The following is a 12,135-nucleotide window of genomic DNA, read 5'->3' on the forward strand; positions in this document are numbered from 1 at the left end:
CTAGAACAGTAATTTCACTGTATTTTAAACATTTTACTTGAGTTTAAAAAATATATACATATACATACATATATATATATATACATACATTTATCCCAAAAGACTGTAAGACATTTAAAAGCCAGTTTGTGTTTAAATAAATCAATTTCAATCAAAATAAAGCAGCTTCCTGTTAAAAATTCATTTCAGGCACAAAGTATTTAGTCAGCAGCCGCAATGTTTGAGACAATGGAGACAGTCGATCATCCCTGGTCATGCCCTATCAGGTATCTTCAATTTTAAATGCTTCCAAGGATACAGCATGATAATGATCCAGGGACGTGGGCAGGGGTTTTAGATTGAGGGGTGCTGGAATTTTAAGCAGCATACATGTGATATGTGCTATGTCTACTTATAAACTATTATTATCCATTTTGTGTACCGCTTATCCTTACAGGCTCGCAGGGAACCTGGAGCCTTTACCAGGGGGTATGGGGCGCAGGGCGGGGGACACCCTGGACGGGGTGCCAATCCATTGCAGGACACAATCACACACACACACCTATTCATACACTTTGGACACGCCAATCAGCCTACAATGCATGTCTTTGGACTGGGGAGGAAACTGGAGTACCTGGAGGAAACCCCAAAACATACAAACTCCGCACAGACAGGGCTGCGGCAGGAATTGAACCCTCAACTCTGGGGGTGGGTGTCAAACGTTCTAACCACCAAGCCACCATGCCTCCCATCTGTTATTATTATTATTAATAATAATAAATAATTTATTTATTTACTTGCAGTTAAAGCTATCCTGAAAGCCTGAAAGTAAGGGGTGCTGCAGCAACCTTAACCCCCCACCGTTTCCTTTGTCCTCGTCATGATCTGCAAATTATGCAAGCTAAAACCTGTGGAGATATTGTCATTTCACAGCTTACTATCCCAACCTGTGCTAACCTATACAGGTAAACCATTAGATCTTAAGCTTTTAGTTGATTCATACTACATGTTGACTGTATCCCGCGTATCCGTTTGATCATTTTAAATCCGAGATAACAGTTAAACCATCCCGAGTCAAGTAAAATGAACTCACAGGAGTAAGGATGATTTACCTGTTAGATGTATTTAGGTTTTTAATAAACTCGCATCCACTGCCAATGCATTCATCTGCACATGACCTTCTAAACTTAGGTTTCCGAACATAAAATATGACACGGGTTTTGGTGAAATGTTCATATTGCAAGGAAGTGTTAATGAGCCTTTGACAGGTTTTCTGAACAAAAAAAACACGACTTTTTTTTTTTTTTTGCATTGCAAGGCTTTATTTGTGGTCGTCACATAGAACTGTCTTTTCCGTCATTAAGACATACGCGAGGTGACATTAGACCATCAATACTGCAAACAGATCTAAACAGACAGCCTATAACCTTCAAAGCCTTTTGCTTCACACAGACTGCCATCGAATTTCCACATAGTACTAGTGTAACTTAAAATCCAGCTATAGAGTTACAAGTCATTACATTACTACTTTCTTGGAAATGTATCGTCATTTCCAAGAGTTTCCCTATTAGTACTATTATGATGAATATATTTAAGGAAAAGTCTCCTAGCTGAGCTGTTTCTCAAGATTACTGTACCTTCAATCATAGATGGATGACCTGTAGGTAACATTTCTGTTAGCACAGGAAATAAAATGGACACAAATAATACAAACAGACAAAAAAAAAAAAATTGAAACAGTAAAAGCATGTGCTAGTTTTATGTATGAATATGGCAGCATTTTACTTCAAACCATGTTCGGGGTAAGCGGTTGATTAAAGTACTGAATGTGCCACACGAACGTGTTTCTAGATCTGGTGCTAGTCTAGATTACCACACTGAGGTGTTTATTATTACTACTAATTGGCCATGAGCGTTAGTGTGTCTGTGTGTTTATGACGTACTGAGGTCACACATGCTTTGGAGTAAAATGCTTTAGGATGCAATCTGGTCATGTCACGGCCCCTCTCTCTCCTGAAGCTTCCGTATTTCTCTACTCTTTCTTCTCAGCCTCGTCTTCTGGTATGTAGACGCTGACGGTGAACTCGCCAGCCTCTGTGCCGTACTTGTTCTTCACCAGCAGGGCGTACTTGCCCGAGTCGGCCGAATTGACTGCCGCGATGGTGATGCTGGCGAACTTGCCGTGCTCAAACTTGAGCGTGATGTGATCGTCACGTACCAGCTCTTTGTCATTCTTCAGCCAAGTGACTTCAGGTGTAGGGTCGCCCCACACGTTGCCGGTGAGGTTCAAAGACTGAAAAGGAATCACGGGGAAAAGAATATGAGAATCCAGAATGCCAAATAACCAAAGGCATCAACGGGTGCTGTGATCCCGTTACCATGGCGACAAATTGCTTTATTTCTCTTACATCGTAGCAATTTGCCAATATAAAAGTACCATATATGCTTTTTTTTTTTTCCTTGTTAAATAACTACACATTTTTTAATCCATTTATCATTAGGTTTATGTTATGTGTCGCATCCACCATACAAGTCCCCGCAAATAATATGTTACTATAGAAACAATAACGTGTTAGCCCGAGTGCTTTAATATAAATTGAATTGTACTGTAGCTGGCACTACTGTCAGAGCTGCTTTTATAGAAAACTAAAAATCAACACCTTCTGACCAATCAGATTTCAACACTGCTGTGGTACAAATGACATCATCATCAAGCAACTACTTCGCTTCTGTAACAGTCTGAAAAAAGAAACTGGTGCACCAGTTAAGGATGAGGTACAATGTGATAATGAGATATAATTCGATCATGGGGTTTTCTGGCATCCTGGGTAGTTGGAGATGTATTACCTTGCCTTCCTGGATCGTGACCACATCTGGCAGGCCTCCGATCACACGCGCTCGGTCTACGAGACAAATAAAGCAGTCAGTAAGCCTCTTGGTATATCGACGTGTACTCCGAAGGAATTTCACACTCCTGACCTTAAGTGTCATTACGTTTTCGAAAACAACAAGTGAGGTTATAGCACAGACTATAGGGTCTAAACATTCCCGAGACATTTAGAAAGGAGATGCATCCTTTACTGCATCGCTACTATACAGTATATATGAATCCTACGCAAGTAGCCAAGGAAGATAGCTTGAAATAGCATCCACATGCTTTTAGAACAAGCTGTCTTCAGGAAAGAACACAAAAGTGACAGCGGAGACAATCACTTACTTCTCTCTGCGATAGCTGCAGCCCTGAGGAAGGAAATGGATAAGCACACTGTTAGTGAAGGCTTTAAATAGCATCAGAGCCTGTTAAGGTGATATGGTCTACTTCCATACAGCAGTGTCAGAAAAAGCCTGAGCCAATAACGTCATAAGGATGTACTCGGATGTTATTTTTCTATTTTAGGAGTTTTAAGAGTTTTTCGTTTTCTTGTTTTGTTTGTTTGCATACAACACTTTGCAAAAGTATACACTGTTTGTGGTTGATATCTTTAATAAACTATAAAAGCAGGATTAAGATCATTTATTATACTTACTTCAGCCTCTGGAACTCTGAATAGGCTTCTTCCCACACTTTAACACAACAGAAGAGAATAGAATACAATAGAAAACATTGAAAAGTCTTTTCATACAAGAGAATATTTTTGGCAGACGGACAAAAAAAAAAAAGTAGACTTAATAATAAACTCCAGTCTCAAACTGACAATTCTGTCGCACTGAGACAAAATCAATATCGTTAAAATAAAGCTCGAAACACCTGAGGCCTTTACCTTGGCCGGCGAGGTCGAGAACTCTCCTGACGCTGCCTTCGCCGGCGAAGATGTCGATGGCGTACTTGCCCTTGTCCTTGTCTGTGGGCTCGTTGATCTTCAGCCACAGCTGCTCTCCTGTGACTCCACACTGCACTCTGTCTGAGTGTGAAACCTTGCTATCTCTGAATGGTCACAAATGAGTAGGAGTCAAAAGAGCAACCAATCAAACTCGTACAGAAGAAGAAAAACTGCTACAGCTTCACACTACTGTACCTGCTGACATACAGGAAAAACAACCTGCCAACAGCATTAGCGTAGGCAGCTGATGTAAACTGCATTGCAGAAACGACCACGTGCGCGTCGCATTTCATGTAGCGGATTGTAATGCGCGGCGCGGCACGAAACGCATTAGCATCTTCACTCTCGGAGAGCCAGACTCTCTCTGGCCTTTTGTGCTTTCAGAGTGCCGCGCTCTCAAACGATGCTCCTGAGAGCACATTGTGGTAATGCACAGATAGATGGAGATAAAAGCTGACCAAGGGCAAATTTCACTTCTGTTGGTTGTTCGCGATTCCGGTACTGCTTTAATAAGTGGTTTCCTCTGACCTGTAAAAAGCTGGCATTTCATATTCGGCGTATTCATTTAATGTTTCCGTTTTATAGGTTGTACGGCGTGTAGAGCAGCCGCATCACACCTCCAGAATCCCTGATTCGTTCCTGAGCTGCGTGGACTTTCTGTGCATGTCCTCGCCGTTCACATGGGTTTCCTCCGGGTTCTCCGGTTTCCTCCCGTCTCCCAAAAAACCATGTCGGTAGGTGGACTGGCGATACTAAATTACCCCCATAGCAGAGTTTCCGTGTACCGGTTTTTAACCATTAAAAAAATTCAGATAAAATCAAAAATCTCCGGTAAAAATATTAACACGAAGCGGACATACGTTAGACAAAGTGCATTCGCAACTGCACACCTAAATAAAGGTCTCGGTCTGCGCAATTTTTAAAAAAATTTTTACCCCCTCACATGTTTTAAGCTGCATATTGTATGGAATGACGGGGAAAAACCTCGAGCACTGTCTGCAAGGAGATGTTTTTTGGGATTATTTAAATGCAATCGAACACTCAACATATATAAAACATACACGCGGGGGGGGCGGGGACCATACAGAGAGGTGATGAGAGAGTATGAAAAAAAAACCTACTTGTGAAACCAACCAATAGGGAGCTCTTCTGTGTGATACACGACGAACGAGTGGAGGATGATTCCATGCTCAGTGCTCTGAACCTTCAATTCGGTAGAAGAGTGCGCTGTGACGAAAAGAAGAGTATCAGTATCAGTACTGCACACTGACGGGTGACAAATGGAAGCAAAACCCATCATGAAGCGCTCAGTCACCTGAAGAATAGTCGCCCGTGTTTGCCTTTACCCAGGGCACGAGCATCACAGTCATATAACGTGCACTTTCAAGCACCTATTTACTCGTCCCTTTCCCACAGACCTAAATGCAGACTTCAAATTAGCCTCTGTTCTTACTGAAGCACAGCCAATTGAGCCCAGCTATTGAAACCCTGCTTCAAAGACACTCAGATCTCCTTTCGCCATCCTGATCCGAAAATCGACATCGACTGGGCCTGCTCAGAATTCTTATACATGCTACAAAGCGTGATGGGGTTTAATCAGATTTAATCAGGGGGGTTTTTCCCTTTCATTCGTCACACTTACATCCTGGAGCGTTAATGAACCGTTTCGGTGTGCAAGAATTAAAAAAATAGAAAGAAGAAAAATACAACCAAAACTCACCTATAACTCTGAACATTTCATTCAGCACGGCCTTGTAACCTTTTGGGAAGAGAGTCAGATCATTATATTTGAGGATATTAGACTGGAATCAGCATTTCAGAAGCTCCGTCATAGACATGAGGTTCAGACGTTATCAAAATAATGGTGTGGATATTAAAAAGGCTCGTACCTGCTTCCGTCAGGTCGAACAAAGTCTTATCCTTTCCTCTCTCGTCCCACAGCTTCACTTCGTAAACACCCGCGTCTTTCTTTGAAAGCTGTTTGGAGAATTGTAAAAGAAGTAAGAGAAAGAAAGCGCCTCGCTAGGGCCGCATCACAGATCAGGTATGAAGTCGGATCAGAAAACAAAACGAAACCAAAAAAAAAAAACGAAGAGGCACAAAAATCCGAAAAGGCAAGCTTTTCTCCTGCGGTGGATGCTGCAGGCAAACAGGGACACCGTATAGAAAGACAACAGAAGACGACGGCGACATAGATCAAAATCCACATAACAACACTTGAAACTCGGCGAGAACTTATAAAGGGAAAAGCTGCAGACTTTGGGCTTCCTCGGGCTTCCTTCAGGAGCAGGTTTCTTTTTCCCGTCTTTTTGGTTCTTTTTAACGAGCTGGAAATTAGACAGATATTGCAGTTAATGCCGATAGCAGCCTGGGAGTGGCGTGGGAGGCTCACCTCCACGGACCTGCATGCACTAATGTTAAAAATCCTTTCTAGCATCATTGACTGTTTACGAGAATTGAACGTAACCTAGAGAACATTTCATTTATTCGATTTGTGTGCCATTAGAAGCCGAGTTCAGGAATTTCATAAAGATGGCCCTAAATTTCAATAAATGTGTTGTACAGATTTGAATATTAAAATGGTTCATGAAATATTAATAAAATAAAACCCTTTCCATTATTTATGAGTCTGTGTGGTGACTGAAGCCTGTAGCATAGCTGCTAGCAAAGCTCACCCTCCACTTTCCCCACAATGCCCTGCAGCTGCCTGACCTTGCCAATGTTGAAGGACAGCACGCCATCTGCAATGCCAATTTTCTGAGCATCTTCGTCATCCTCCGCGATCTCAATTCCATCCTTAAACCAGGTTATCTCAGTGTCCGCTTTGATATTTCCGACCTGAAGAGATGAGAGTGAGAGGGAGGGGGAGGGAAGAGGTTTGAGTGGAAGAGGCATGAGATAAAATATTAATCCGACGGACCTGGGGGAGCGCGAATATTTCATTACATCTTGCACAGCCTTACCTTGCATTTTAGGTACACGTTACATTCTTGGGTGACCTCGAAACTGAGGTATTCCACAAAGTGAGGGCCTGGATGTGAGAATTTAAAAAAAAAAAGGGTGACATTGTTGAAAAAGGTGATGCTTAAAAATGTACAGCGGGTAATTCAGCATTCATACGCTGCGTGGCATACCTTGTCTCCTGACCCACTCTGCTCTCTCAAACTCAGACTTCTTCTGAAGCTCAGCAAACTCTGTTTTGTAAAAACAAAATGTCTGAATTTATTTATTGAAGTGATGGGAACTCAATCCATGCACTGACCTGAGCTGCGTCACGGGGCAGCATAACGGTCTCTGAGGAGAGTGCTGTCTCCCTCATACATGAGCTCACATGCCCACGACTGGCTAGTGTTGCTGTGATTGACAGGGAAAGCAGAGCATCCCATCCCTACCATTAAACTGCGCATGGCCAGTTTTAGACTCTTTGACTCCCGGCTATGGATGGGTGTGGCATAGTGGGGATTCGAACTCGGAACTGCCCCTTTGTCACTTTTGGCGGTAACCAGATTTGTAAAATGCTACATCTTTTCTGGTGGCTGAGATACATGTAAAAAAGAGAAACATACACTGATCGGCCAGAACATTAAAAACCAACTGCCTAATATTGTGTAGGTCCCCCTTGTGCCACCTAAACAGCTCTGATCCATCGAGGCATGGACTCTAGGCAAGACCTCTGAAGGTGTGCTGTGGTATCTGGCACCAATACGTCAAGAGCAAAGTCCGGTGGGGCCTCCATGGATTGGATTTGTTGGTCCAGCACATCCCACAGATACTCATGGTAAATGGTCTGCACTTAATTTTTAACCGTGGCGGTTCCAAAGCGCTTTATATTGGTTCTCATTCACCCATTCACACACACCAGTGGCAGCAGAGCTGCCATGCAAGGTGCTAACTTGCCATCGGAAGCAACTTGGGGTTCAGTGTCTTTCCCAAGGACACTTCAGCATGTGGGGTCATGTGGGTCGGGAATCGAACCCAGAAACCTACGATTAGTGGACAACCCGCTCTACCACTTGAGCCATATCACTCATCAGTAAGCCTTGGGTGCCCGTGACCCTGACACCAGTTCACCGGTTGTCCTTCCTTGGACCACTTTTGGTAGATACTAAGTACTGCATACCCCACCCCAGCCCACCCCACAAGACCTGCTGTTTAGGAGATGCTCCGACCCAGTCGTCTAGCCATCGCAATTTGGCCCTTGTCAAAGTCGCTCAGATCCTTACACTTGCCCATTTTTCCTGCTTCCAACACGTCAACTTTGAGAACTGACTGCCTAATACTACTGCCTAATACAGTATATCCCACCCCTTGACAGGTGCCGTTGTAATAATCAATATTGATGATCAACGTTATTCACTTCCCCTGTCGGGGAAGTTTAATGTGTTTCAGTTCACGAAAGACTGTAGTTTTCAGATATATTAGAAAATAGCTCAATTTTACTATGTGAGGGGTTTTCGCAGGCCTTCACACAATTATTCTTCAGACCTTGGTGCAGGAAGGATCTGGAGTTGAACTTGGGATCAAATGTGCTACTCCTGATCTATAATACCTTTAAATAGCACTAAAGAACCTGGCAGAGATCACCAAAAGCTGCCGTATAATGTGGACTACGTCAGAACCGTTCTCGTCTCTTTAGCCGATAATGGACACGGAGTTAAATCTCATACGGTAGCGCCCAATAATAGTGTTTAATAATGGAGTAACATGATCAATCAGTAAAGCCTGATATAGTTCAATCAGCAGTTAAGGGAATGCTGTGTATGCTAATGGATGTCCTTCACAAAGCCTTAATAATGCTCCTGTGAGGGCTGCTCGATTTCCTATGATCTTTTCCTGCCCTCTACAGGACATAACAGAACACGACAGTAGGAACGGAAGAGGTTGTAACGCGATGTATTTGAGGGACGGTTCTACTTTACCTTTTCCAATAAGCACCAAACTGGTACGACCGGTAGCTTTGCCATCGACGAGGTTAAACGTGAAGGTTCCTTCATCGGTGATTTCCAAAGAGTCCATGAACATCTCAATAATGCCGGTTTTACTGTCAAAATTCATGGTGTATTTCTGAGGGATTAGGAACGTTTAATCAGCGTGTGAAAAAGCATGCGCCCGAAAAAAATAATGATTGATAAATAAATAAAGCCTACTTGTTTATACCTTTCCTTGAGTAATGATGTTATCGTTGAAAACATACTCCACTTGGCATTTGGAGGTAAACTTAGCAACCTGCGCCCAGAAACGCACGCGTCCTTTCTCCTGTAGCTCAACAGCCATTTCGGTCTTGAAAGGAATAACTGCCAAGGAAACACTGTGATAATTATTGGTGTAAAATAACACAGAAACGGATCATCACAGTGGAAGAGCGTTGAGCTACACACCAGGCGTGACGTTACTATCGATGGTCTGTACTTACTGGGGAACTTGTGGTCATGGCTGATATCCAACAAGCGCCTCAGTCCTAAAAAATATTTTGAAATGCATATCATGAGTGTATATACTGCATAGTGGAGCTCTTGACGGTAACGGATAAAGAATTCTTGGAATTAATCTTCTTTTAAAATTCAACTGCGCTGCTCTATCAAGCAGTTACATACGAGCCTCTGAAATGTGCACGCATGTCCTTGACTTGTTAAGATTTAAAAGAAGACATGACTTGCCAGCTTCTGGAAAAGATTACGAGTCTTTCTCTGTCTAAAGGCAGAAGACGGAATATCGCCGTCATTAGCCAGAGAGCTGGGGAAAGTGACTCACCCTCCTCTGTCAGTGTGTAGCTGGCAGAAACTCCATCAGTGTTGGTGACAACACAGGAGTAGATGCCCAGGTCCTCCAGTGAAGGATCATTAAAGATGGCTCTGGATCTGAGGACACACCGAGCGGTATGAGTACGAGAAAGACACCGAGACAGTGTGGGTAATGTTTTAATTGCGCACGATGCTTTCCGAACAGCGTGAAATCTTTTTAAATTCCAGGAACACTAATTAGCCTTTCTCTTTTCTTCAAAGGTTAAGTGACACCAATTAGTTTTTCCTTTTATTTCCATTTCTCCACCTTTTCTTTTTTTTTTTTTCTTCTCCTTTCTCTCGCTCTCTCTCCCCTTTACCCACTTTGCCACCCACTTTCATTCTGTCTCATCTTTCGCAGCACATCTGGCAAAACAAAGGTGACACACGTCTCCCCTGGCTTCCAGACAGCCTGCCACTATTCATCCTCACACTAGCGCCCACGTAACATTGTCCAATGGCTGAAACTAACTGCTAAATGTCTACCACTGCCATGTGACCAAACCTTTCTCTGGAGAACAAAGGGACTATAGAGCTTCCTGACAAAAAGCAGCCACATAAACAACACAAGGTGGCGGGGGATAATAATAAATAAATAAATAAATAAATAAATAAATAAATAAAAAGTAGTTTTAATAAGCAAAGCAGAAACTCACTTTCCCTTGACTGTTTCGATAGTGAGACGGGAGGTATCGGTGAGAGCCTCGTAGTTCTTTGACCACACAAATTGAGAGCTTTCAGTCATCTCAGAGCACTCGAAGATCAGCGAGATCACGCCATCGTCATCCACGTCGACCACAATCTCATTAGTGCCTGAGAAAGGACCACGTCGAGAAAACGGCATTAAAAACGATCGATCCTGGGAAATGTGCTGGAAAAGACGGATCGGTTTATTCGACTGGGTCGGAGCCTGCTTTATTTACCTGGGCGAGTCTGAGCGACGATGGGGTCTGTAGCTTTGGAGGGTCCACCAACACCTGCAATATTCTTAGCAGTGACACGTAGTATGTAGGAGGCACCTTCCTTCAGGCCCGATATCTGCATCACAGAAAGATTCATAGTATCAATGACACATTTCATAACAGCATTCACGACCATATGACAGGAGCTCAGGAGGTCAATAGAAACTGACTCTAATGTTGTACAAATTTGAACACTGATTAACTACAATCATGTGAAAAAATAAGTACACCCCATGGAAATTGCTTGCTTTTTTGACATATTTGGACAAGAAACAGTGCCTATTAATGAAGTTGATGTACTTGAACAAACCCACAAGGGAAAATAGCGTTTTCAATCATTTATTCGATAGAAATATCAGTAGATGTGATATTGTTCTGTGGAAAAAGTAAATACACCCTTGGCCTCAGAATCTAGTATTACCCCCTTTAGCAGAAATCACTTCTGGTAGGCGTTTTGCATAATTGTCCACCAGGCTTGCTGGGATTTTTGACCGCTCTTCCATGCAATATTCTTTCAGTTACAAGATGTTTGTGGATTTTTTTTGTGGATTTTTTTTGCATGCTCTGCCCGTTTCAGACCCCCCCCCCCCCAACATTTCAATGCGATTCAAATCCAGGCTCTGACTCGGCCATTCCATAACCCTCCATTTCTTCTTTTTGAGCCATTCTTGGTGGATTTGCTAGTATCAGTTTAGGATCACTATCCTGTTGAAAGGTTTGGACAGACGACCTCACATTATCTTCGAGCACTCTTTTATATGATGCAGAATCCATAGTTGAATCAATGAATGCAAGCTGTCCAGTCCCTGAGGCAGCAAAGCAACCCCAAACCATAACATTTCCACCACCGTGCTTCACAGTTGGTATGAGGTGCTTCTCCTGAAAAGCTTTCTTTGGTCTACACCAAACATGTCTGCTATTACTGTGACCAAACAACTCTATCTTTGAGTCATCTGTCCAGAGCGCATTATTCCAAAAGGCCCGGTCTTCGCCTGTATGCTCATTGGCAAACGATAGTCTTGCAAAGGCTTTTTCCTGGCACGCCTCCCATGCAGGTCAAATTTGTGCAATCTCGTTCTGATTGTAGACGCATGCACCAACAGTTGCAAGACTCACTAGCAGATCCTGTGATGAAATTTTCATGTTCTTGGCGAGTTCTTTTTGCATCAGACGGTCTGCTCTTGGGCTGAATTTGCTGGGACGGCCAGTCCTGGACAAATTGACAGTCGTTTGAAACCTGCGCCACTTGTAGATGATTTTCCTTACAGTGGAAGGATGTGTTTCAAATAATTTGAAGATCTTTTTAAATCCCTCGCCAGATTCATAGGCAACCACAACGTTTTTTCCCCCCGAAGGCCTTATAGATCTCTTTAGATCTTGGCATGTTGACACCACACACCTCAATAGCAAAGATAACACCAGACACTAGATATGAGAGCGGTATAAATAAGACCGGTTTCACCTGCACTCCCTAAGCAGGATCTAATCACTGACACCCACCCAACACCTGATTCTAATTCTGTTGATTTGAAGACATGATAAATGTAGGCGTGTACTTACTTTTTCCATGTGACTGATCTGTTTTTTGTTCAT

General features: G+C 42.9%; 1 protein-coding gene across 1 annotated transcript in view; it reads right to left on the reverse strand.

The window, feature by feature from the left end:
* Nucleotides 1–1,741: 1,741 nt before the first annotated feature.
* myom1a (myomesin 1a (skelemin)) overlaps nt 1,742–12,135 on the reverse strand; it is a 30,689-nt gene continuing 20,295 nt past the window's right edge. Inside the window, exons 23-39 of the mRNA XM_053628163.1 lie at nt 10,504–10,618; nt 10,237–10,393; nt 9,552–9,658; nt 9,214–9,258; nt 8,958–9,094; nt 8,720–8,864; nt 6,935–6,994; nt 6,764–6,831; nt 6,513–6,638; nt 5,690–5,777; nt 5,521–5,559; nt 4,922–5,027; nt 3,741–3,904; nt 3,507–3,543; nt 3,197–3,219; nt 2,827–2,882; nt 1,742–2,272 (exon numbers count right to left, since the gene is read on the reverse strand). Coding sequence (XP_053484138.1) covers nt 2,012–2,272; nt 2,827–2,882; nt 3,197–3,219; nt 3,507–3,543; nt 3,741–3,904; nt 4,922–5,027; nt 5,521–5,559; nt 5,690–5,777; nt 6,513–6,638; nt 6,764–6,831; nt 6,935–6,994; nt 8,720–8,864; nt 8,958–9,094; nt 9,214–9,258; nt 9,552–9,658; nt 10,237–10,393; nt 10,504–10,618 — 1,734 coding nt within the window. The 3' untranslated portion in view covers nt 1,742–2,011. The remainder of the gene's footprint in view (nt 2,273–2,826; nt 2,883–3,196; nt 3,220–3,506; nt 3,544–3,740; nt 3,905–4,921; nt 5,028–5,520; nt 5,560–5,689; nt 5,778–6,512; nt 6,639–6,763; nt 6,832–6,934; nt 6,995–8,719; nt 8,865–8,957; nt 9,095–9,213; nt 9,259–9,551; nt 9,659–10,236; nt 10,394–10,503; nt 10,619–12,135) is intronic.

Source organism: Ictalurus furcatus, chromosome 7, assembly GCF_023375685.1.
Source record: "Ictalurus furcatus strain D&B chromosome 7, Billie_1.0, whole genome shotgun sequence".
Classification (NCBI taxonomy): Eukaryota; Metazoa; Chordata; class Actinopteri; order Siluriformes; family Ictaluridae; genus Ictalurus; species Ictalurus furcatus.